The sequence below is a fragment of the Pan troglodytes genome, chromosome 4, assembly GCF_028858775.2.
Source record: "Pan troglodytes isolate AG18354 chromosome 4, NHGRI_mPanTro3-v2.0_pri, whole genome shotgun sequence".
Taxonomy (NCBI): domain Eukaryota; kingdom Metazoa; phylum Chordata; class Mammalia; order Primates; family Hominidae; genus Pan; species Pan troglodytes.
The window spans coordinates 129,974,633-130,001,251 of NC_072402.2; the positions used below are offsets into that span (position 1 = coordinate 129,974,633).

General features: G+C 50.0%; 1 protein-coding gene across 37 annotated transcripts in view; it reads right to left on the minus strand.

Annotated features, from left to right (window-relative positions):
• P4HA2 (prolyl 4-hydroxylase subunit alpha 2) overlaps positions 1-26,619 on the minus strand; it is an 85,064-nt gene that overhangs the window by 18,602 nt on the left and 39,843 nt on the right. For 8 of the 37 annotated variants that reach the window (XM_054685154.2, XM_063810643.1, XM_009449610.4 and 5 more), the window contains exons 1-5: positions 16,876-16,983; positions 7,620-7,719; positions 6,827-6,923; positions 6,269-6,420; positions 2,984-3,121 (exon numbers count right to left, since the gene is read on the minus strand). In XM_054685154.2, the coding sequence (XP_054541129.1) occupies positions 2,984-3,121; positions 6,269-6,420; positions 6,827-6,923; positions 7,620-7,701 (469 nt within the window). In that variant the 5' untranslated portion in view covers positions 7,702-7,719; positions 16,876-16,983. Of the gene's footprint in view, positions 1-2,983; positions 3,122-6,268; positions 6,421-6,826; positions 6,924-7,619; positions 7,720-15,794; positions 16,357-16,875; positions 17,210-26,619 lie in introns of those variants that run through there. The other 29 variants (XM_063810649.1, XM_063810651.1, XM_063810645.1 and 26 more) reach the window with 12 other exon arrangements.

Genomic DNA, 26,619 nt, shown 5'->3' on the forward strand with positions numbered 1-26,619 from the left:
TAAATTTAGGTGGCAACCAAGCCATGGGTGAGGAAAATAGCTTGCAGGAACTCTAAGGAAAGAATGGAGAAGATGGCTAAGGCCAGAGCTCCAGGGAGCACCTACCCAGAAAGAACAGACAATGAATAACCCTGAGAATGAACTAAAGATAGGAGAAACAGAGGGAGTGGGAGTGGTGTGAGAGACACCAAGGGAGGCCAAGAGCCAAGGTTGCAGTGCCAGCTTTGGCTGTTAAGTGGCAGGGACCTTGCTGAGTATCAGTTCAGTGGGTCTTATGACCAAAGGTCATCTGCTGTAGAGGGAGTGCTGGAAAGTGACCATGAAGATAGTTTCAAGCCAATATGAAGAAGCAGCTATAGGGAGATGCAGGATTTAGGGTGAGCTCAAGATGGGAAAGGCTATGTGTGTGGTTCCTCAGAGAATAATGAGAAAGCAGATACCATGGAGGGGAAGTGGGGGCTGTGACTCTCCCTGGAAAGCAAGGAAGACTCCCCACAGCCCCATTAACAGCAACCTGGGCATGGCTGACACAAAAGAACTCAGAGAAGGCTCTTTCTGCCTGGAATGAAACCACTACACAGTAGGCTAAATGCTTCAGAGACCAGGGTCTGCTAACCCCGGTGGCTCAGGAACCAATAACGAGGAATAGGAAGTTGGGGACAGTAAACACAAGATGAAGTCCCTAGGTAGGCCAGGGACTGGGGGGCTCCTGGAGCCCCTTTTCCCTCTCCACAGGTCTCCTCTGGCTCTGCAGGCCCAGGAACCTGCATTGCTGGGGCGGAGTAACATAGCTGACTGAGCTGGGGCTCTGGAGCTGAACTAAACTAGGTTTGTGTTGGCCTCATTAGGGCACCAACCAGCTGTGTGACTATAGACAAGTTACCATATCTAAGTCTCAGTCCCCTTATCTCTAAATAAAGATAATATCGTCAATTTTAAAGAGCTTGTGGCAAGAATTCAATAAGATGACATATGAAGATGTCTCCTATGATCCCCAGGATGCTAATGACCAGTAGCTATTATCAACATGTCTCCCAGATGCCAAGAATGCTAAGAATGGCTCCCTGGCACTCAGCATCCTCCCCAGAGCCAACTCGAATGTCTACTCCCTGGAGAGCATTTGGGAGAGTGACAGCTGAGCTGAGTGCTGATAGGCAATCAGACATGGAGTAGCCTAGCTGACATGGGTAAAGGTATTCCTATAGAGGGGTTGAGACAAAAGAGCTGAGTGATAGGGAAAGCTGAGTACAATGGGCAAGGAAGCCAGGAAAATGGAGTCATGCAGGACCCCAAAGACCACACACAGGAGGAGTTTGGGTTTAGCTTTGGAAATTAAGCACAGTAATCAGGAACTCATGTGAACAAATGTGTGCTTAAGACCACATGGAGGATGGTCTTAAGCAGTAAGCTGGAGGTAGGAGACAAGTCAGAATGGTATTTTGATAATCAAATTGAGAAAAAAGTAGCTGTGAGGCTGGAGTCAGGGGATAAGCACGGAAGACATGAGAGAAGGAGGTAGAATCCATAGGCCTTAGGCTTCTGGCTTAGGCAGCCAGAGGATGGAGGTCCTTTTTGCTGAGATAGAAGGATGAGGGGGAAGGTAAAGTGTTTACAAGGAGATGAGGATTTCAGTTCAGGACACATGAAGTTCGAGAAGTCCATGGGACATTCAAGTACAGATGTCCCAAAGGCATCCGTCTACGCTGGTTAGAAGCTCAGGAGACAAGCCTTGGCAGGAAACACAGATCTGGATGTCATCCACCTCAGGTGATGGAATGGCTGTGCTCACCTGGGGAAGGTGCTCAGGGAGAAGATGAGGTAAGGATGGAGTCCTAGGGAGTAACTCCTTTCTGCCCCATATCCCTATTCAGGACACTCATGGGTTTGCTGAGTGAACGTGAGAGGTCAACGCCAGGGTATGGTTCCCTCCTCCAAGCAACCAATCTCAAGGCTACAGAGTGAACAGATCTTGCAGGTGCCCTGAACTTCCCTCTCTCTAATGGAGTCTAAAGGGGGAAGCTGAGGCTCTGGAGCTGGAATAAGCTGGGTCTGCATGGGCCTCACACAGTGAATCGCTGGGTTTACTGGTCTCCAGCAGCCCTCAAAACATCTTCTTATAAACACTAACACTGGGAAGTCAGTGGGAGAGGGGCCACTTGAGAGAAAATGACCAGAGAGGCTAAAAGAGAAGCAGATATCAGTATGCCAGAATTCAAAGGAGGAGAGAACATCACAAAGAATGAGGCAATCTATCTGTCAAATGCTGCTGGGAAGTTAAAGAACATTATATGTGAACCTTGTTCGCTGGGTTTACCAGCCAAGCGGCCACTGATGACCTTGCAAGAACAGCATCAGTGACAGTGGGGAAAAAGGTCAGATACTGTGAGTTCAGGAGTATATGGGATCCAGGAAAATGGACAGAGTGTAGATTACTCTATCCAGTAGCCTAACCAGGAGGGGAGAAGAGATGAATCAGCAGCAAAGACTCGAAAGACTCTCAGATACCGAGGGAGGCAAGTGTTAAGATGAGCAAGAATAGAGCCTATATGGGAGCTCAAGGGTAGAACCCAGAGAGGTGGAGACAGAATGTATAGGAGCAGAGACTGTAACTAAGAGGACTCAAGACAGGGGGACAGTAAGCCCAGATCAGCCTTAGATGAAAAGACATTGGAGGGTGGGAGACAAGAAGCAGGTCTGAATGCAGATCTGTGTGGTGCTCTGGGGACAGACGTGGAGGGGGTTCCTGAGCAGCAACTTTGGCTTTCTCTGAGATGCAAGAGGAGAGGGCCTTGGCTAATACATGGAGGGAGGTGGCAGGGCAGGGGCTGAGGGAGAAACCTGTCATGGGAGAGGGAGTCCAGCACAAACTGGTGAGCCAAGAGGTGCACCCGAGGTTAGAGGCCACAAGTTGGTGGTGGCTCCAACCTGTCCCGCCACTAAAGAGACACATGCGGGACAGGCAACGCCTGGAGTGGTGAGTTACCTGGAAGTTCCCCTCTGGAAATTGTGCCTGGGTCCAGCCTGTATGTGTCCTGAAGTCTCATCAGGGCTTTGGCAGCTCCTATCTCGTCCTCATCAGTGGGGAAGAACTGCCGCTGCACAGAGAGGTTGGCGATAAAACCTTCCAAATGAGAGTCAGAACAAGAGATTACCCTTGATCCAGGGGCAGAATTCCACTTGGGACCAGAGAGGCAGCCACAAAGAGGGTCTCTGGCTAGTGAAATTTCCCCGCCCCCTCCCTCAAAGGCTGTTGCCCCCTTCCACCAGGAAGTTGTCCCTGATGCCTCCAGTCTATGGGGACTTTTCCTTTCTTACTCCTCACCGTACCTACTGCCTGTGTTGCTCTTTGGAACTAAGTAGAAGCAGCCCCCCATATTGGTTAATATTTAGGAGTCCAGAAGTCTTGGCTCCAAATCATACAGTCAGAGCTGGTGGAGACAGAAGAAACAGAGGATAGAGAGGGTAACTGAGAAGAGCACGGGAGAGGACTCAGGAAGAACTGTCAACCACTCAGTGGAAAATGAATCCCATGGAAAACCTTGATCCAGGGTAATTGGGCTAGTCAGGTAAACACAGACTTCCAGCACATATTTCAAGTTGAGGAGTCCAAGGGACAATGACAGTTAACTAATGAAGCCGAGCTGGCCACTCATTACTGACCACTGGCACTTATCATCCAGAAAGGTGATGATGAAAGTCCTGGAAGTCATCCCCCTCCCCCTAGGTTGACAGCTGAAGGACCACCTAGACAGGCCAAGGACCAAGGTGGGGTTGCACCAACCCAGCAAGGTCCGTCCCCTAAGAGACCACGGTGGGCCTGTTCTCCTCTGTACTCCCACCACTCAGACCTGCAATGAGTTCAGGGCATGGGCTCTCCAGTTATGGTGCTCAAGACCACAGCCTGAAGCGTGGGAGAGATTTTGACCACAGAAGTACTCCAAGGAGGCTTTTCTGGGACTCCAAGCCCTACCTGTAAAGTAAGATGTGTACCTCCTACAATCCCAGGTGGGAGCCAAGCCTTCCCAGGCTGACTTAGGGCCTTCAATTCTGCTTCTAAGCTGAGAAGTGAGAGAGGAACAACAAGGCCATTCCTTCCCCAACCTCTTCCCAAGAGTAGCTGTATCCACTGCCACCTATGACTTCAGACCTAAACATCCATTTCAGCCATAACTGGGGACAGGGACCAAGAAGCTGTAACCCTGCCTTCCTTGTCTTCATAGCTACATGGTCAGGGACTCTAAAGAGTTTAGAATCTGGTGGGGTGGGAGTAGGGGAACATGCTGCCAGGAAAAGCCACACTGTCAGCATGCCCTGCTCGTTTCAGGGGCAAGAACTCAAAGTCAGAGATGAAAACAACCAATTATTCTCTGGGCCTGCCCTATCTCCTTCCAGGTAATCATAAGGTTTTCCAAAGGAACCAGATGATGGTGGGAGTGTAGGGTGTGGAGAACAAGATTGGAGAGAGGAGGTCATCTGGGTAGGCTTAGTCTCCTGCCGTGCAGGCAGAACAGCCTGTCCCGAGCTGCAGGCCCAGGCGGAGAGGCGGGAGTCTGGGAAAGGCAGCCGTGGTTTCTGGAGGCAGTGAGCTCACTGGGCACAGCTCCAGCCTGGCTGAGCTCATCAATCCCTCTCCAGAGGCCACCCTGCCCCCAGGCCCAACCCAGTCTGGCCACATGGGCTATAATGTCTCAGCCAGAGAGACAGCTAGTCTGAAGTTAATCAGCACTCACAGCTCAGGGAAAAGAGGCAGTGAAGAGCTGGGTACAGTGGCACTGTGCCTATAGTCCCAGCTACTCAGGAGGCTGAGGCAGGAGGATCACGTGAGGCCAGGAGTTCAAGGTTGCAGTGTGCTACAATCGCACCTGTGAATAGCCACTGCACTCCAGTCTAGGCTAATATAGTGAGACCCTGTCCCTTTAAAAAAAAAAAAAAAAAAAAAGGCAGCGGGCATGGTGGCTCACACCTGTAATCCCAGCACTTTGGGAGGTGGAGATGGGTGGATCACGAGGTCAAGAGATCAAGAACATCCTAGCCAACAAGGTGAAACCCTTTCTCTACTAAAAATAACAAAAAAAAAATTAGCTGGGCATGGTGGCATGTGCCTATAGTCCCAGCTAGTCAAGAGGCTGAGGCAGAAGAATTGCTTGAACCCGGAGGCAGAGGTTGCAGTGAGCCGAGATCCCGCCACTACACTCCAGCCTGGTGACAGAGTGAGACTCAGTCTCAAAAAAAAAAAAAAAAAAAAAAAAAAAAGTCAGTGAGTCCAGGGGACTAAACCCAGGGCTAGGAGTTAGGAGAGCCCACCTCCAGGCCCACCGTACCATCTCTTCTTATTGACAGAAAAGTATTAGGGCATAAAAAGTATTATCACAATAAAAGCACCAAGTATAGTTTAAAGCTTTTAAAAAGTTCACACTCTCATCTGTAAATATCACTTCTAGGAACTTACCCTAAAAAAGTAATCAGAAGTATACACCAAGAAATATGTAAAAAGGTGCTGATAATTCAGAAAAAATCCCATATCCAATGACTTGACCCATTTGACAGTATTATCAGTATGACAGATTATCACCATCTGACAGGTAATCACCATCCAGCCATTAAAATCATGTTGCAGAAGAACATTGAATGGCATATAAAGAAGCTGAGAAATTCACAGAAAGAATTTTTTCTTCTGTCACAAATCTACCAACAGATATGCTTTGTTTGTAAAACATATGAATAGGAATGAATTTAGATCAGACCTATGCTCCCCAACTTGCCCTGGCCCCACCATCCAGCCCACTTGACACTTGTAAATTCATTTGTCCCTCCAAGCAACTGAGTTTGCATGCCCTAGTATGTATGTATAGTTCCATTTTTTAAATGTATATGCATAGGTAGAAAAACTATAATTTTAATAATGCTCACCACTGGGCAACTGGATTAAGAATTATAATTCTCTTGTTTTTGTGTTTTCCGACTTTTCTATAAACATGTATCACTAAAGTATAATTGGAAAAATGTCATTAGCAAAAAATAAGAAAAGACAGACACTAAAAAAAAGACGCTAAAAAAAGAACTGAACATAATTACATGTTAAAAACCAAGGCCAGCCAACTTCCAGGTCCCCACAGAGAAGGGAGAGAGCCATGAGACCAGCAGAGTCCTGTTTCCACAATGCACTTGCCCACCAACACCCAGACCCAAGACAGGCTCAGACACAACAACCCAGGCATGAGCACACAAACATATGGGCTCACTCAAGCACCTGTTCACCGTCCCTCACCTGCAGCTGAGTCCTGCAGGACAAGGTCCTCCAGCGCAGGCCAGTCTGTGTTTAGCCGCTTCACCAGTTTGTAGGCATTCACAGGGTGAGCCAGGTAGCCCTCAGCATCAGCAGCTGACTTGCTAGTCAAGGCTTCCATTTTGTTGGCCCAGCTGTGGAACCAGAGGAAAAGGAAGACTAATGCATCCACCCACATAGGTCTTGACCTGCGACAATTTTCCTAGTGAGAATTCCCTGGTGCCAGGTTCTGGGGCCCTTTTTTCATCAAGAGGCAATGAAAAATGAATACAGTAACTCCCCACAGATACTTCTAGCCCCTTAATCTAGATAACAGCTGGGACCCCCAATGTAAGGGAAAAGGTCTTAAATAGAAAATAAATAGTGACTCCTTAGCCCATGTACTTAGCTCCTCTCAAGCACTGGCATGAAGTAACCAGGCCAGCCCCACATCACCCTCTCAAAGGTTTCCTCTTATAGGCACCCTGGATGGCTTCCTTGTTCCTTGAGGGGCAGAAGGGAAGGAAGGCCAACTAAGGATGGTATGGGGACTTAGGACACCTCTTAATCTTGGAAAGCTTGGCTTCCTCCACAAGGATGTACTCTTTCAGAGACTGCACCAGCTCTTTCTCTGCATAAATCAGGTCAGTCATGTGCCCTGCAAGGGAGAGAAGAAAGGCACCAGTAAGAAACAGATGAGGGATGTCCAGCCTCCTTCCTTGGGGCACAGAATACCAGCACAGAAGCAAGTCCCCTGGGATAAGAACATGTCAGCTCTCTGGGGATTATGGGGACTTGGAGTTAAAGGGGGCCTAGGCACTCATGGGGCCCTATCTCACAACTTCAGGAAGAAAGAGGCAGAGGCACCAAGGGGATGTTTGAGATAAGTGCACTGGATGTCACTCAAGAAGCAGCCCTAAATCTCATTCTCCGACTGTTACATAGCTGGTCATGACACTGGGGCATGGATATCCTGGGGACTCACCACAGGATAAAAAGCTCTGAACTTTAGGTCGGAAGGATAGGAAAAGCTTGATCCTCAGGATACAAAGGATTTGCTGCTCAGAACCACTCTCTGGTCCATGGGCAAGGTGGTCAAAAAGACCAGAGAGCCCAAGTGCAGCCTGCACTTCCCAGGAAGAAAGACCCATTTCAGACATCTGGCTCCCTGAACATCCAGCTCATTGGGATCTTATAGGGGAAAACAGCAACTCTGCCAGTTCCACTCTCCTCAGAACTGGCCAAAACCAGTAGTTAAGGCTATCCCACTCTAAATGAGAACAGGCTGCAGCCAGAGACATCCGTGGCATGTGAGCCAAGGTGTCAGGGAGACGACAGTCCTGTTGGCACGTACCAATAGAGGTGAAGAATTCGGCCTGCACACAGCTCAGGACACCAAACCAGGCCATCAGCAATGCAGACACCCAGAGTTTCATGGTCACAGAGGGAAGTGTCTGAAAGGCATTCAATGACAATCACTGGATCAACAAAGTGAAAAAGACTAATTTAGGTGAGGAGACACATAGGCATGTACACACATATGCAGATAATCAAACATATCAAAATCCTGGCCTAGCACACAGAAGCTAAAAAGGACAAACAGCAGAAAGAACAAAGAGCGTGCAGCCAGTGATGTGTGCTCAATTCTGGTCCCTGCTCTGGGAAGTCATGTGCCCTGTGGAGAGAGCCCATCCTCTCAACTCCCAGCAACCACCTGTACCATGAGAAGGCGGAATCGCAGTGGGGTACAGTCAGCTTGGGTTCCAATGGTCTGTCAGTCCAAGATTCTGGCCCACTCCTTCTTATTTCACAGACTGCTGTTTGTTTCTATCTTACCTTCCAACACATATGCGAGGACAGTGCCAGGTTTTGGGGAACCAGTCCCTGCCCACAAGGAGGCAACAGTACACGAGAGACAATAACAGAAAGATAATTTGACACAATATCCTCCAGAGTACCAACACCCAAACTAAGGTGTACAACAGATGGCCAGCCAGAAGAGGAATAAAACTAACCCTTGTCAGTCTGCACCTGCCAGAGAAAGAGCAGTCAGAGGAGACAGTCTCCTAGGCAGACAGTGTTCTTCCTGTAGTAAGGTTCCTTGGCAGACACTGTTCTCACTGGCCCGTCACCATTCATTCACAAATATTTACTGAAGACCCACAGATGCCAGGCACTGATCTAGGCACTCAGGATACAAAAATGAATATGCCACACATGGCCAAAACCTCAGGCTGGGCTGCTGACATGGGAAAGGGGCCAGCTACTGTCTTCTCATCAGCCCAGAAATAGGCACAACCTGAGACAAACCCCACTGGCAGTAAACCTCAGTCCACAACAGAAGCTTCCGATACCGTCTCCCAGCTCAGCCATGCAGCCTAGACTGTGCTGGAGGATTGGCACCCATCTGTACCCCAGCTCTGCCGGTCTTCTTCCTGCCCTGCTTTTGAGCACCCCACTGGAGTGCTCAAATGGAAATTCACTAAGACAAAACAAGCAAAACAAAGGAAATACAAATGCTTTCCCAAAAAAACATAAGCCTTATCTGACAGAATTCTAAGTCTAAGCTAATGCCAGTTCATCAGTTTTTTGCCCGCCATACTTGATTAGACACACAGCACACCCACCATTCCTCATCTTACTCTTTCAGAAGAAATCCTAATCCATTGAGATTCCAGGTTAGGCTCAGAGAAGGCCAACCACAACTCCCATCTGCAAATGGATCCTCTATCAGAAGGAAAGCATAAGTGAATGGCGCCATGTGTTCAAGCCTATGCCAAATGTCTGCAGAGCTGACAGTCTTCCTGTCATAGTCTAGGTGTGGGGGTCCCAAGACACACAGGACAATTATCTTCCAACCTGGAACTTGCTGCAGGGTAGGGCGTATTGTGCTAAGGGGTCCATTAGGGAGTTAGAGCAGCAGAAGAGAGCAAGTCATCAAGAGAAAGTGAGTAAGCCTGGGCTTGCCCTGAGGCAGAGTCCAGGCCCTCCTGGTTCTAGCCACAGGTCTGCTCCAAGGCCTTACTATACTGTCTTCTCTATCCCAGGATTTCAGAAGGCCTCTCTCTTGCTTACACAAGCCCCTTATACCTAAGGGATTGGGTGTCTGTTTCTTGTTCCTCAAAAGGCTTGACTGGCTCAGGCTCAGCACCTTCTGTATGTATGTAGGGAGGGGACAGTGAAAACATAGAGCTGGGAGGATGTATCTGTGAACAGAAAGGGACCAGCTGACTGCTCCTCAGAGCTGGGGTGGTGGGAGAACAGGGCCCAGGCAGGTTCCAAACCAGACATGGTTGGAAGTGGGGAACCCAGCATCTCTCCCCAGGTGTGTCTCCAGTTGCAGTTGCATACCTTTTTAGAGGCCAGATAAATTCCAGGGAGGAAGTCTGTCCATTCCTTTCAAATCATTCTGCTCCTATCATCTATGGTTCATACCTCACAACACTCAGGGAAAGCCAGGTTTCTTCATTACATGAATACCAGCTGTGATTTCTCTGGAATGTGCAATCTGGCTTAGACTGAGCCCATTCTTGAATCTCAGCCTGGAGGCAGAGCCTCAAAGAATCACAGATAGGGTTTGGGCAGAGCCTCAAAGAATCACAGATGGGGTTTGGGCAGAGCCTCAAAGAATCACAGGTAATTACAGATGACTTACCTACCAAGAGCCTGCAAAGTCTTGCTCTGGTGGGAGAAGGGGATAACTAACTCTGCTAGCCTGGAGAGCTGGGCACCTCCAAGCAGCAGCTCCCAGACTACCACATCAACACTGACATCTCTGGCAGGGGTACTCTGGAGCCCTACCCCATTTCTCCCAAGCCTGGGCCCCTTAACTCAAAAGGCTCTGTACAAAAAGTCCTCTAATTAGAGTCAGATTGGGAGGAGGCAGCATCCAAGAGGGACTGTGCCCCACAATGTGGGAAAGGCCAACCTCCAACCCATCTCATAACTATGCCCACAGCTTGCTTAAGACAGAGTAGGTGAAAGTATGTGTACCTGCTGAGTGCCCCTACAAAGTGTCCAGTGCTGCCAAAAGCCCTCCCAGAAACCCTCAAAATCCAACTGGAATAAGTCTGGAGGTGAACAATGTCAAATCCACTTTTATGAAAAACAAAGTGACATCTTGAGCAGAAAACCAATACTGAGTTTTATCTGTGCTGCATCCCCAGAGTTTAGAACAATGTCTGTCCCATACCAGGAACACAACAAAAAATACTTCACCACAGACTTGTTCAAATTAGGAAACTACAACAATAGAAGATTTTACATTTCTTCTATACAATGAGTTTTTATGGAGTATATTAAAAATGAATACTATATATCAACATGAAGAGATCTAAGCATACTGTTAAGTGAGAAAAGTGGGCCCCAAATAATATGCACTCTATAATTCCATTTTTGTAAGGAAAAATTAATGTATATGTGTATATAGAGAGGTGCAAGAAAAGAGTCATACATCTGGCTATATCTTGGTGAAATAATTTCTTTCTATTTTTATGCTTGTTTCTCTAATCTTTCTACAAGAAATTCTATAGCAATTTTTAAAATTATTTTATCATATGCTTAAAATGTAAAGAAAAGAAAGCAGGCCCTTCTCAAACAGACTCCAAACGGGCCCTGCCAGCCCTAGTGTTTGGACCCCCACAGGAAAGTCCTGCAAAACCTGCCAACATCCCAGCACCAGTGATTCACCCATCAGGCGACTGGCACTGTTTCTAAACACAGGGCAATTCCAAGACATACAACCAGAGGTCCCACCAAACCTGAACTTTGGAAAAGACATTTACAATCTGGCCAAATGGCCATGAAAAGATGTTTCCAGCTGCAAACCAGCAGTGTCCTTAGCTTCTCTCCTTACCTCATCAGGCAGAATCTCTGCCAAGCTCCCAGCTGCAACCCAAATGCAACAGCCTGAGTTTTAACAATGTATTTAACAGCCTAGAGACAGAACATGAGCTTGCTGAGAACAAACTGGTCTTGCTTGGCACTGAACAAGAACCTGCCTGCCTTCTGTGAAGGGGGAAAACCTAACTGGACACGGCTCCCCGCTGCCTCCAACTCTAGGATAACAGGGCTGAAAGGACCTGTGTGTTCAGCCTAAGAGGATCCAGAGGCTCCAGGAGACCCTGCCACCAAAGCACATGGATGTCCATTCAGGCCTATAAGCTGCTGCCACGGCACCCTAGGCAAGTATGGGGGGTACCCTACTCTCCTTAGCCTCAGTCATCACCCTGATCTGAGCCACCCCTAACTTCCCCTACAGGCATCCTGGCCCCCACTACACTGGCCTCTCCACATGTCATCTGGCCTTCCTCCCACCTCTGCTCTACAAAGTAGCCAGCATGGTTTATCAAAGCCCTCCTTTGGCTCTCTACTGCCATCAGGATAAAGTTCAAACTCTTTAGCCCAAAGGGTCCTTTTGAGTGTGTGACCAGGCCCTACTGCCCTCTCCAGCCTCATCTCACCATGCCAGGTTTCATATCTTCAACAACTACTTTATGTGAAAAAATATTCTCCTTCACCAAGAACCTAATAAAGCCAAGATGTTTATCTGTATCTATCCACATACTTTCTCAGTCTGGTACATGAATAGTGGTTGACTTCCACTTCCCCACCGGGGTACCATCACCACCACAAAGTCTTGTTTCAGTAACTAGACAATGAAGTAGCAGAGAGGGCTGTTAAAACTGACATGCAAAAGCCAAGTTGGGTTTTCAGTCACAGTCTTGGCAGAGACTTGGCAGTCTGGATGAGACTAACCCATAAAAGGGAACTACACTTGAGGATAAAATCCATATACCACTATATTGGATGCATCTTACGTCCCACCTTGCAACCTCTTGGTCTCACCCATCTCCCAGGTCCCAGGGTATTTACTTTGCCTTAGCCCAGTGGAGGAGACTATCCAGGCCCACGCCAGAATCTCTGGCTCCTCTCACTATCTCCAGACTCTGTTGAAGTACCAGACTGGCCTCCCCAGTAGCTACCAAAGGGCCCTCATAGGGTAACCAAGTACATCTCTGTGCAGAGTAGCCAGCTTGCTAAAACACCACCTCCCATCCTCCTTTATACCTCACTTTTTTCTTTTGTTTTTTTGAGACAGTCTCGCTCTGTCGCCCAGGCTGGAGTGCAGTGGCGCAATATTGGCTCAATGCAACCTCCACTTCCCAGGTTCAAGGGATTCTCCTGCCTCAGCCTCCTGAGTAGCTTGGACTACAGGTGTGTGCCACCATGCCCAGCTAATTTTTGTATTTTTAGTAGAGATGGGGTTTCACCATATTGGCCAGCTGGTCTTAAACTCCTGACCTCAGGCAATCCATCCATCTCGGCCTCCCAAAGTGCTGGGATTATAGGCAAGAGCCATCGCACAGGCCTGCACCTCACTTTTGTTTTCCCTCACCCTGGCTGCCCTGCAATTACACCTTCCAATAAAGCATTAAGTACTTAAGCTCTGTCTCAGGCTGTTTCCTGGGAACATAGTCTGAGATAAGCACTATTTGTTTCCAAAAATCTTTCATTTCTACTATCTAATTCTCACCCAAACCTTCTAAGCTAGATAACTACCTCCATTTCAGATATAAGATAGATACAAATGACAAACAGCTGAGGCTGAGAGAGGGTTTCCTACATATCTGACATCTGACAGCAAATCAATGACAGAACCAAGAGTCAAACCCAAAACACACTCTGCTAGATATTGCAGCTATCCAGTCCTACTCAATAATCTGTTACCTTAAAGTGCAATGGACTCCCAAACAGGGAAGCCACACTTTGCCCAGGAAGAACATGCCTGCCCAGGTTAAGGACTTTATCATGGGTTACACCAAAGGTTCATAAAGCAGGTCCATGACACGCCTGGCTGGATCTCACCAGAGGGAGGAACGCAACATGGACCCAGAAAACAGCAACATGGTCCCTTAAGTTCAGATGGGCAGTCACTCCTACCTTAGACATGACAGCACTCACAAATAACCAGCCAGTCCAGCTCAGGGCAAGGCAGTACAGTCAAATGGACAGGCACACCTGCCCTAGAGTCAGACATACTAAGAGTTAAACCCCAATTCTATACCACTTCCCGGCTTTGTGACCTTGGACAAGTTATAGGATTCCTCAGTTTCCCCACGTATATAATAGAGACAATACTAGGACCTATATCTCATAGGGCTGTTGGAGGACTGAATGTGACGACAGATGTTGGCAGGTAGCCCTGCACTAGGCATAATTTATGTCAATCATTAGTACCAAGGGCACCAGAGAAACATCAGTGGACCTGAGGCAGCCAGCTGCCCAGCCCAAGTCAGCTGATTCCTGGGTGAGAAAGAAGGTCCAGACTAGGGAACAGTGAAGATGCAAACAAGGCAGAAATTGGGCGATCTCCACGTTCCAGGAGCACCACAAGAAATGAAACATTTAATTCAGGAGAGACTGGAATCAGGTATAATGTAGTACATTGATCATCAGGGGATAACCGTGGAACTGGTCAATCACTGGCTCTAAAGCTCATCAAGCAATGTTCTCTAGCAAAAGGCGGGGGATTGGACCAATACTCTAGGAACTCAGGTACTTATATGCCTCTGACCTGCTCATTCCAGGCTCCTACAAGTACCCAGGCCTGAGGATCTCCACTACACCCTGGCCCTCAGAGTGCCAGGTACAAAACAGGCCACACTCAAAGCAAGCACTTCCTGAAAGGTCCAGAGCAGATGCTGGCCTGTTACCAGGCTCAGATAGATTCCATCTGAGCTGGAGAGCACTCTACCCAAACACTTAATCCTCTGCCCTGCAATGACACCAGCTGAACAAGAACTCTCTTCTAGGGCTCCAGTAAATCATCCAGACTTTTCATTCCCCTCTGCTCTGAGGAAAAAAAAAAAAAAACAAAAAAAAAAAAACAAAACTGTCTTTCTATCTCTCATTCCATGTCCGTAACACAAAGCCCACAGACCACAGGACCTTCCAGCCCTCTTTGCTCTAGGACAGGCTGATGTCTTACCCTAAGGAACTTCAAATGTCCAAATTACTAGATGTGAGCAACTTTCCCGAAGTTTAACTCTCACTCCAGCACTCTGCTGGGCTTGCATGTACTTGCATCACAGCTTTTCCTGCCAACTTCCATCTGCATAATAGTAAACTCTTGACAGACCCCAGGAGCCAGGGACACACCTCCTAGCCCTCTGCACACTATCAGCCAGCGTGGCCACACATCAGCCAAGGCCTTGCTTCCAGTCTCAGACCCTCCCAAGGATGTGGGAGGGCAGAGTGAAAAAGGGAGGCCTTCTTAGGAAATGAGGAGACCCTAGATTCCCTCAACCGACTCATTCCTCAGAGCTGCACCCACGTAGTCTCTTCCTTTGATGAGCACTCACAGCCGGGCTCCTCCCCTGGCACATGGCCAGCTGCCAATATGTAGCAGCAATCTCAGAGTACGAGCTACCCACAGGCAAGAATAGTGCCTCGGCCACCTCCTCTCTGTCGTCCCTCATTCTAGCCCCAGGCACGCTCCAGTCAGAAGCCAAACAGGCAGAAGGCACTCAAGGGATGAACTGAGATCAGCTGGGGCCAGTCTAAACCAGTGACTAAGTAAGCACTTTCTAGAGTACCCCAATGCAGAGTTTTCGACAGGATACAAGGGCCTATCACATGCCACAGACAATGCCTCAGCTAAGCTGTCACCAAGTCTGCCTGCTGAGCTCTCAGAGAACTAGGGTGATCCAGTATGACAGCATCTTTGGGATGAGGCCCCCAGCCAACTCACTCCATCCTTGCTACGTGGCTTCATTGGCTGGGCCACACAGTGGACACTCGGCTGTGTAAGACCAAGGAGGCCCTAAAAGAAAAGAATTCAAAGACCAAACATTCTGTGAGTGGGGAGAAGCAACCAGAGAGACTGGGCGCTGAGGCCCAGAACCACAGTGAGAGGCTGCACCTTGGACACTTCAGGGGCAGTTTAAGTACAAGCCAAAGGAAATCCTAGTTCATTTAACAGAGACTAAATTATGGAACCTGCTAATGTCAGATGAGACACAGGCTGAGAACAAGCAGCAGACCCCAAAAACATCCTATAAATTCTTAGGTGGACAATGGATCTCTACAAAGTCTGGGACATTTAAGAATGCCCCAAGCTACAACGTAACGGACTCCAGCCCTTGCTCTTAGGACAGGATTTCCTACAAGAGGGCTGGGGCTGTGAGGCCCCAGGTAGTCTATTATCAAGAAGCACAAATCTCGGGTGTCACTCTACAGCAAAAGACAACAGTCACAGTCTTGGGAGGGATCCCAATGCTCTCCTGCACCATCTCTCTCTCTCTTTTTTTTTTTTTTTTAAGATGGAGTCTCGCTCTGTCTCCCAGGCTGGAGTGCAGTGGCGCGATCTCGGCTCACTGCAACCTCTGCCTCCCAGGTTCAAGCGATTCTCCTGCCTTAGCCTCCCGAGTAGCTGGGACTACAGGCACGCGCCACCATGCCCGGATAGTTTTTTGTATTCTCCTGTACCATCATAAAGTCAAATAGAATACAAAGGCCAGGGACCCACCTGGGCTTTCCAGCAATACCTGAGGCAGGAAGTGCCCTGATCCAGGCTCCTGCTGCGAAGTTCAACTGGGCATCTTACACATGCAGGGCACAGTACCAGGCACGTTATCTCACTCCAGGGTCTTGTAGACAGCGTCCGTGGACAGCTATCCCCTACAGTGTTCCTTCCCCATCACCTTGCTTCCACTACAAGGCCATAAGGAATGGCATTGGCCAAGGTCTCTGCTCCCACTCACATAGGCTGTTCCTCTGTCCACGCTGCCCTTTTGCCAGCCTTCCTCAGACCACTCCACCTCATGGGTCACCTCCTCCGGGAAGTCCTCTGGCCGGAGGTAGTCAGTGCTCTACCAAGTACCCACTGCCCGCATTCCCTTCCAGCACAGCGCTCACCACACTGCTCTGGGCCAGGACCTTCCCGCTCTTCCAATCCGCCTGTCCCACTGGGTTAGCAACTGCTTGCGGTTTCTGGTACACAGAAGGGTCCCGTTTGTTGAATTAGTTAACGAATTATCACGGGTCTCCGCAGCTGCCAAGGAAAAACAACGCTGGTTCCACAAGGATGTCTGGGGGAGAAAAGACTTTCTGATCCAATGGCCCATCTAATGGGCTCCAAGCTGGACCCTGCCCGGACAAGACCTAGGACTCCCAGCCCTTGGGAGGGTGCAGAACGGGCTTAGCCAATATGAAGAGGCCCCTCAGGGCCAGGCGGACGCCGCGCCCCCGCTCCCAACAGCCGGCAGCCCGGGGTCAGGCCGCCACTTCCCGGGAGCCTGACAGGGAAGAGCGGCCAAGTTCCCAGCCCCGCCCGACAGCCGATGGAACTGCACGAAGGGCGCCGCTGACCTCACCACCCTGAGCTCGGGAAAGCTTGCGGGCGGCGGGACAAGAACCCAGACGGGTGCAGAAACAGGGCGGAGGGTGCAGGGTTGCGGCCCGGACTGCGCTGCTGGCGGCTAGCGGCGCGACCCCCGGCCCCGGCCCCTAGCTCTCAGCCCCGCGCGGGCAGAACGCACCGCCTGGCGACCCCAGCCCGCGCCCCAGCGCTAGGGTTGATCTGGCGGCTGAGCGGGCGGGGCGCTCACCTGGACACTCGCAGCTCCTGGCGTTTCCAGAACCTCCCGCGGCGTCGCCCGGTCAGCTCGGCGCCTCCTCCCTTGGCGACTCCGCCTCCGGCCGCTGCCGGGGCTCCGCCCACTTGAGCCGCCGCCACGTCCCCACCTCACGCTCCACACGCCTGCCTGCGTCCTGGTCCCCAGCTCCGGTGGCTCCGGCGGGGTTCGCCGTCCTCTGCGACCCCTGGGAACGCCCAGGCTACCCGGCCTCGCGGGAGCCGGAGCCGGAGCTGGCCGCCCGCGCCCTTCATGCCGCCCGCAGCCCACCGCGCGCCTGGCTTTGGCGCCCCCACCTGCGGGCCTTGGCCCGCCCTCCTGCCCAGCCCCTGGGCGTCTGGAGAGGTCGCCACGACCCGATCCCCGCGCCGGGGCTGTAGGGAGAGCGTCCCTGGAGGCTGACGGATTTCCCTGCCTGCGCTCATGCGCATTGCCTGGGGGGCCCTGCCGGGTACACGGGCCCCTTCTTCCCAGCACCACCACAAGGAGGCTGTTACGGGAGGCTGGGGTCACCCCGGCTAGGAACTGGGTATCAGGAGAGGAGGCAGAACAGTGGAGAAGACCCTGAGGAAGACTAGGGACCTGGGGCCCACCCCCTGGAGACCGAGATTGGGAGGCCCATTCCCAGGGCCGAGCTCTTAGTGGGTTTCAGAGAGTCCCGGGCTCTGGTCCAGGCAGTCCTGGTGGCATGTGCAGGGGTGATGGATTGATGAGAAGGGGGCCCATCAAAGGCTGGGTGGGGGCGGAGGCGGGGGGGCGGTAACAACCTGGGGCACACTGGGTTGCCCAAACCCTTATTTATGCCATGGGCCAAAAAGAGTGGACACCTGGTTCAGCCAATCCAGTCTGGAAGGGAATAAGGACAGAGATGCAGCAAACCTCAGCCTGAGCGGGAGGAGGCCCTGGCGGCCAGGCAGGTTCCCACGCCTGCTCTGTGAACCTTCCTCTCGTGAATGAGGGGAAGCACGGTCTGAGAATCTCATCAGGGAGCAAGCCCAGAGCGGGAGATGCCCAGCCTCCGCCCAGGCCCAGTGTGGATATTCCCTACGGCACACGGGCCAGGCAGGCGGCCCAGACCTGGGGAAAGCAGGAGCACGCCCACGGAAATACACATAAAACATGGGTGAGCCATTGTTCCTGCCTGCGTCAGCCACCGGCTCGAGCCCGGCTAAAACTACACAAACCCTCCTGCATCTGCTACATCCACAGAAGCTTCCTTCCATCTCCTCCCCCTTCTCAGGAGTTTGCCCCATGGAACATCCCTTTTCTCTCCTGAAGGCTCAACTACCCGCTCTCAACTGGATCTTTCCCATTGGCCTGTAAATGTGTTCAAGCCTCTACTATGGGAACAAAACCCTCATTCGACCCCACTGAGTGTCTCTGTTCTCAACCGCAGCGGAATTTCTTGAAAGAGCTGTCTCCCCATCCTCACATCTCTCCCGCTCTTCAGGCCCTAAAGGAGCTGTCTCTCCCACTCTTCAGGCCCTGCAGTCAGCCTTCTAGCTCCCTAACAGCACCAAACCAGGTCTCAATAAACTGTAGCCTCCAATCTCCAAATTCAACGACTGTTCTTCAGACCTCATCTGCCAGGGCCCTGAGCAGTGTCTGACACCCAGCGATGACCACAGCCCCTCTGGAACACTGATTTCCCTTGGTTTCCCCTCATCCTTTCTGGCCACCTCTGCTCAAGCTTCTTCAGCATCCTCTCCCTATTAGTAAAGGTTGGGGGTTCCTCAAAACTCGGGTCTAGGCTTTCCACTTCACACTTCTCTTTACACGCAGGTGACACAAATTTCTCTCTTTACCCTTATCCTTACTGCTGAACCCCAGATTCATGTAACTCACTGTTCAGTGTACATCCCCACTTGAGTGTCCACAGGCACCTCAATGGCAACATGTCCAACACAGAGTTATTGTTCTCCCCCCACATCTTCCCCCTCCACACATCCTGTCTTCACTGCTGTACTGAAGGAGATACTTCCCATCAGTTACCTAACCAGAAGCCTGGGAGTCATACTTGGCAGCTCCCTCTCCCTCATCCCCAGACCCTATTTACCTATATCCCAAGTCTGTTCAATTTTACCCCTAAATCTCCCTCTAATCCACCCACTTCTCTCCATCTTTTTCACATGAGTGATGGCAACACTTTCCTGACTGGCTGCTCCTCCATTTTTGTTCCCTCTCATCTCTCCTTCACTACAACCATGATGATCTCAAAATGCAGATCTGAGCCCATTACTTGCAGCTGGGAAATTGCCCTGATCTTGAGAAACATCGAAAAGTGGTTTATAAGGTTCCACATGGTTTGGCCTCTGCTCACTTCTGTAACCACATCGAACTTCCTCCAGTCTCTCTAACTGGCCATTCCCCCTCCCCACCCCAGACCTTTATACATGCTGTTCCTTCTGTCTAGAAAAAATTTTTCCCTCCCTGATTAAAACCTTCAGAATCCTTCAGATTCCCTCAGAGGCAGAGAGATTTTCCTTACTTCCCTGAGTAGGTCAAAACCTCCCATAACAGACCAGGCACGGTGGCTCATGCCTGTAATCCCAGCACTTTGGAAGGCTGAGGCGGACGGATCACCTGAGGTCAGGAGTTCGAGACCAGCATGGCCGACATGGTGAAACCCCATCTCTACAACAATACAAAAATTAGCTGGGCATGGCCAGGCACGGTGGCTCACGCCTGTAATCCCAGCACTTTGGGAGGCCGAGGCAGGTGGATCACGAGTTCAGGAGATCGAGACCATCCTGGCTAACATGGCGAAACCCCGTCTCTACTAAAAATACAAAAAATTAGCCGGGTGTGATGGCGCATGCCTGTAGTCCCAGCTATTCAGGAGGCTGAGGCAGGAGAATGGCGTGAACCCGGGAGGCAGAGCTTGCAGTGAGCCACGCATGATGGCGGTGTCTGTAATCCCAGCTACTAGGGAGGCTGAGGTGGGAGAATCACTTGAACCCAGGAGGCAGAGGTTGCCGTAAGCCAAGATCGTGCCATTGCACTCCAGCCTGGGTGACAAGAGCAAGACTGTCTCAAAAAAAAAAAAAAAAAAAAAAAAAAACCACACACACAAAACCTCCCATAACAGCTTCTCATGTCCCCGTGTGCTTCGTAACACTCGCCACAGTTGATAGAATTGAATGATCGCTTGGGTAACGTCTTCCCCGACTGGCCTGGGAGGTCTGGGAGTACATAAACTATGCATGCATTTGTCCATTGCCATTTTCCCACCACCGAACTGGGCTCAATATTTGCTAACTCCTTGAATGGACGGATATCTCCTCAATACCTTGCTCCACACTGTAGGATTTAGTCTCCAAAGGCATGAGTAAGACCTCCGCAGGGTCTTGGAGTCCTGGCAGCTCAGGACCACAGCATTGGTCAGATATCCTCCTAAAAATCTGCAGCCTTGAGAAGGGGCAGGACTTCTGAGGATCATGTCTCCTTGGTCTTCCTGCCTTGCAGGAAGTGGCCATTCATTTGTTTTTATATTCCTTTTCCTCTACCTGCCTCCACCCAGAAGATACCATTTCTGACCTCTGCCTTTGTAGCCTCACTTTCCCCACTCAGCCCTTAACATAAGGCCCTCAGACTCCATCTGGGCTCCTGATCTATTCATTTCCTGGGGTTGCCACAACAAATTACCATGAACTAGGTGGCTTAAGTCAACAGAATTTTATTCTCTCACAGTTCTGGAGGCCAGAAGTCCAAAATCAAAATGTTACCGGCGTGTGCTCCCTCTGAAGGCTCTAGGGGCGAACCCCTCCTTGCCTCTTCCAGCTCCTGGTGGCTTAGGAGTTCCTTGGCTTGTGGCTGTATCACACGAATCTCTGCCCCATCTTCACCTGCACTTCTCCTCGGTGTCTGCATCTTCTGCCCTTCTGTTTCTTATAAAAATAACTGTCATTGGCTGTAGCGTCTACCCAGGTAATCCAGGGCAGATTGGGAGGTCTACCCAGGTAATCCAGGGAGGTTTGGCACTGAAGCCTCCCTGAATGCTGATGACTCTTGCAGGCCCTGGAACCACTGCAACAGCTCCCCTAATAATCTGTAACTTAATAATATCTATAAGGTCCATTTTTCCAAATAAGGTCACATTCACAGGATCCAGGTAGTAGGACATGAATGCAATTTGGTGGGGTTGGGGGGCACCATTTAATCCACTACATTTGACATTCCTCCATGCCCCCAAAGGCTTCTGGACCCATGTAAATCTATCACTCAGTTTTGAATCTCCAGCCTGGGTCCACTCCAGACCCACATCGTCACAGCCTTTTCTTTATGGCCACTTGATAAGTGAACTCATTATCTCATGTAGGGTCCCCCAGGTTCCCTCACTTTTTTCTCTCTCCTGACAAATACCAAATGCCTTGACCACTCTATGACCCAGACAGCCAAAGGTTTTTTCCTGTAGGCTTGAGCCCAAGCTGGGGCCTTAAACATTCCCAGGCACTGATAAAGGTGTTTAGATGGTTGCCCGAAACACTGAAAGAAACTAGCCCTGACCCTGAGCCAAATTCCTTAAAATCTCATATAAATTCCATACCCAGACCCCCCTTGCAGCAGGCATACCTAGATAGAACATCCCTGTCTCGCTGTCTGCCTAGAGGATGTACTGCAGCCCCCTCAGAGACCGAGAAATTTCCCTAATAAATGCTTTGGACTGATCACCCTGGCATTTAGTGCTACTTTCTTTGGAATCCCAACCATTTCAGGATAGTTTGGGGTAGTCCCGTATGGGGACCCCCCTGCCACTGCTTTTGGGGCATCTCCAGCTGCAGGTTCAGCCAGGATGAAACATCTCCCCCATACCACAGCCCACACCACCCAAACTGCTTCTGCCCCAGCATTTCCTACATCTCAGCAAATATCACCATCTCCCAGTCACTTCCCTTTTCTTTCCCACTGCATGCCCACCCTGGAGATCTTACCTGGTGGATCTCTCTCAGTTCACTTACTTCTCCCCAACCCTGCTGTCGCAGACCAAATTCAGGACACCACCATCTCTCACTTGGACAATCCATCTTAGCCCACTTTTCTACTCCGCTCCCTCTATCCTTACTCCATTACACAGGGCAGAATGACATTGTAACCATGTGATTCCCATCATGTTATTTCCGTATAGAACCTCTCAAAGGTATTCCATGGACCCAAGGGTAGACACAAATCTTGCCAATGCTGCCAATCCCCTTTATCCAGCCCTGATGGTCTCTCTTCTTATGCACAGCCTCAAACTTGATGCTGCAGCCACTCCAGGCACTTTTCAGTTCGCTGGCCTTTGAATGTGTTATTCCTCCTGCCTAGAACATTCTCTTCCCAAAAGGTGGTTTCTTTCAAAAGGCTTTCTGGGTCTAGCCTGAGCCAGATCCTGCCATAGGCCCCAAAGCTCCTCATGGATGAGTTTCACACATGCTACCTGACCTCATTCAATGTCTACTTCATTTACCATTTGGCCCTCCTGGGGACTGCCTCTAACCTGTTCATCACTGTGTCTCCAGCTCTAGCATAGGGTCTGGCACCCAGAGCCTAGAGAGGAATTGGTGAACAAAAATACATGAATGAATGAGTGGACATTCCCACTATTGTGGCCTCTAGCAGACCTCATTGAGTACACCCAGTGTGTGTCACTTAATGAATCCACAACCATCTTTAACAGCCACACATCACAGCATGTTATAGAGATTCACATCCCTTCTCCCAAAATCCATTGTATGAACAAGGCCATACCTCCCTTCTGGAACAGCTCTATGGTGTTCATTTATGCGTTCACTCAACAAACATTTGCTGATCACCAGTTGAGGTCAAGGCGGGGGATTCAGGGACCACACATATCAAAGGGGCTCTGTCTAGTATAAAAACTAGTAGATAAGCAGAGGCCCGCCCAGCAACTTTGTCTAGGGAGGGAAAAGCCCAAGCCTTTCCAGCTGGGAAAGGCTACTAGTAGGAGGTACTGCCTACCTAGACCCAGTCTTAGAGACCCTTCCTAGGCTCCAGATCAGGCATGGCCTATGACCTTTCACCCCAGCATGGCCAGGGCATTGCCAAATGAGGTTCTACCTCCATGCTGTCCCTAGGCAATATCCCTGGCCAATGGCTCCTCGAAGCAGTCTGGACTTGTCTGCCCGCCATCCCCACCCTGAAGGAAGAACCTGGTGTTTCCCCAGAAGGGATAGTAAAAACATCTGTGCTGGGCGGACAGGAAATTGGATGAATAGGAGGGTGGGTGTGGCATAGCCCTTAACTCTAAACAGGGGCCTACTCAGCCTGCCCTGCCCCAGCCTCCTCCACTCCTACTCACCTGTGATCCCTGTTTTGGGGAAGGGGAGTGGGGCAAGCTCCACTGCTTGGCACTGAAGTCTCCCTGAATGCTGATGACTCTTGCAGGCCCTGGAACCACTGCAGCAGCTGGAGGTCTGGTCAGGGTTTACGACTATCTGGCCTTCCATGGAATTTCCCAGAGCAAGGCCCTCAGGTTCAACCAATGCCACACAGAGGGCATTGTATATGTGGATACACATCTGTATTCTTCGGTACATTCCGCATGCAGCTGTCCACTGGAGCCTGGAAACAATCCTCAACCCACCCTAGGTTTCTCCCCTTAGAGACTGAGGAAAGACCGAGTGTGTCTCAATTGGCTGGCGCTTTGACTCAAGGCCAAACACAGACAGCAAGACTTGTGGCTTGAGTGGGGCTACCTAGTAGTGGCCCTACTGCTTCTGAAATAGGGCCTATCCAGCAGTCTGGTCTTATAGCCTGGTGGTTGACCCTGGAAAAGGGAAAGATAATCTGGCAGAATCCCCAGAAGCCTGTGGGGACAGGCTGGGCAGGACCAAGTGTGTCCCTAGAGAGTGCCCCCCTAATCCCTGAACCCATCTGGTGGGTGCAAAAACCAAAGCAGGCTACAACTCTCCTACCATTTGCCTCCCCCATGGACCCCTGCAACCCAAGACAAGCAGAGTCAGCAATCAGGCTGAGTTGTCATTACAGGCATGCCAAGACCTTCAGGAACTGCAATTACACAGCAAGTCCAGGGCAGGCCCCCCATGGTATAAAGAGTGAGCTTACACTACAACTTTCCTCCTCACTTCACCTCCATCCTGGGCGAGAGGCTCTGGACTAGTGCAAATGTCCAGAGGGCAGGAGTTAGCTAGGCATGGTGCTTGAAATCTGATATTTTGATGTATATACTGTAAAGCACACTTTTAGAATTATTATTACAGTCCAGCAGCCACTTGTCCTTCCTTCCCCAGTCCTGACCCTATATTGGGGCTGGGTGGGGATTAGGGATAGGTGATAAGGTGAGGGTTAAGGATAGCTATTGGGCATCTGATGTAGCTACTATCTAAAAGGCTGAAAGTTGAGTGTTTTTAATGTTTTTTTCAGGCCTTGTTAAAATGTCAGGAAGCCAGTAGAGATAAGTCCTATAAAAAGGTTAATAAAGCTAATAAATGTTAAGTGAGATCATAGAGGTGAAGCCTTACTTGAATACGACTGGTGTCCTTATAAGAAGAGGAGAGACAAGAGAGTTGTATCTCTCCACATTTGCACAAAGATGAGGCCATGTGAGGACATAGCAAGAAGGTGACCATCTACAAGCCAGGAAGACAGGCCTCACCAGGAACCCGCCCTGATGACACCTCAATCTTGGACTTCCGGCCTCCAGAACTACGAGAAAATGAATTTCTATCGTTTAAGCCACTCAGGCTGTGATATTTTGTTATGGCAGCCTTAGCACACTAATACATCTCCCCAGTTTATTGTCACAAGCCTCCAAGGCCAAAACCTGGAAGCTCTTGATTGGGGAACAACGGTGGAGCAGACAGTAGGGGAGTAATAAGAGGTAAAGCTGCAGAGATCCCAGGGACAGATCACCTGAGGCCTCATGGACCACAAAAAAGGATTTGGATGTGAGGCTGAAGACAAGGAGCAGACACCCCAGAGCAAAGGCAGGGGAGAAGCAGGATAAGATTTGGGATTTGGGAAAAACACCCTTTCTACTGTGGGTGAGTGGGGGAGAAGGAGGAGCAGAGCTTGGCTGAGGCGGGGTGACAGCTGATGGTGACCTGAACTGGGAACTGCCAATGAATAGAGAGAGAAGTGGATAGAGTTAAGAATTGGTGACGTAAACTAGGAAGGGCTATGTTCCTTTGCTCATTCATTTATTCTGTAAATATTTGTTGAATGCTCTGCCCCCCATTCTGAGCTCCCTTTTAGGGATGAGGTCCTACTTGTCATCCAAGCCCCCTCAGCCCTGTTACCCTAGAGCAGCCCTTGCTAAAGGAAATTAGTGGCAGCCCCCAGACAGTACAAGAACAGAGAGTGAAAATTGGCTGCCTCCAGAGAACACGCCAGCACTCTTCTGGGTTTCAGGCTGACATGGAATCCTAATCACAGTGTCTGGCTTCCTCAAATACGAGACTCCTTTCATTGCGAGGTAACCACACATTTAATGACAGTTTCAGCACAAACTCTCCTGGTGCCACCCTTCCTCTCCTTTTTTCTTTCTTTCTTTTTTTTTTTTTTGAGACTCACTTTTTTTTTGGGTCTCACTCTCTCCAGGCTGAAGTGCAGTGTACGAACACAGGCTGGAGTTCAGAGGCTCACTGCAGCCTCAGCCTCCCAGGCTCAAGCAATCTTCCTACCTCAGCCTCTCTGGTGGGACCACAGGTACACGCTACCACACATGGCCAATTTTTTATTTATTTTTGTAGAGACGGGGTCTTGCCATGTTGCCCAGGCTGCCTCTCTCTATTTTTAAATGAATGTACTTCACTTTGCTATAATGAAACATGTTTGTAAGGCACCTTACATCCTTTCAGGAGCAAGACTGGTGTCCATGAATCTATCCATGAGTGATCCTAGCCCAATCAAACATTGTTCAATTGGTGCACTGTACAATGATGTCTCCATTTACATGGCAGCCATCATAGATGTGCATAGTCATTACAATAAGTTTTCAGTAGATGGAAATAAAGTGAATTGGAAAGGGAGTATCTTTTGCTAATTTAAAAAAAAAAATTTGCCAGGCGCGATGGCTCACAGCTGTAATTCCAGCACTTTGGGAGGCCAAGGTGGGTGGATCATGAGGTCAGGAGTTCAAGACCGAGACCAGCCTGGCCAACATGGTGAAACCTCATCTCTACTAAAAATACAAAAATTAGGTGGGCATGGTGGTGCATGCCTGTAGTCCCAGCTGCTCGGGAGGCTGAGGCAGAAGAATCGCTTGAATCCAGGAGGCAGAACTTGTAGTGAGCCAAGGTCACGCCACTGCGTTCCAGCCTGGGTGACAAAGCAAGACTCCGTCTCAAAAAAAAAAAAAAAAAAAAAAAAAAAAAATCACCACATGAGCTGTCAGTGGCTAGCCCTAATCCCAGTCTGCTACCACATAATCACAAAAGCCTGAATCACTGGTGTGGCTGAGGCCTGCTCACTCCTGTCTCAAGGACCCTAAACCCTCCTGTGGCCTCTTTCCTGCCCTCAACTGCCCTGCTAGTGTCAGCTCCAGTTGCAGCTCTGATCTCCCCTTCCCTTCAGTAGACACCAGCATTTGAACTTGCTAGTCAGCCCTGCCTTGTGGCCCTGCAGTACACTGCCCTGGGACTCTTACCCACCACAAGGAGGCCAGGGCACTCATTCCTCCAAAGGTCCTGACTACCTCATTCCACATCAAACCTATTCCACACACCCACATCCCACATAAATACATTTTAAACTTGA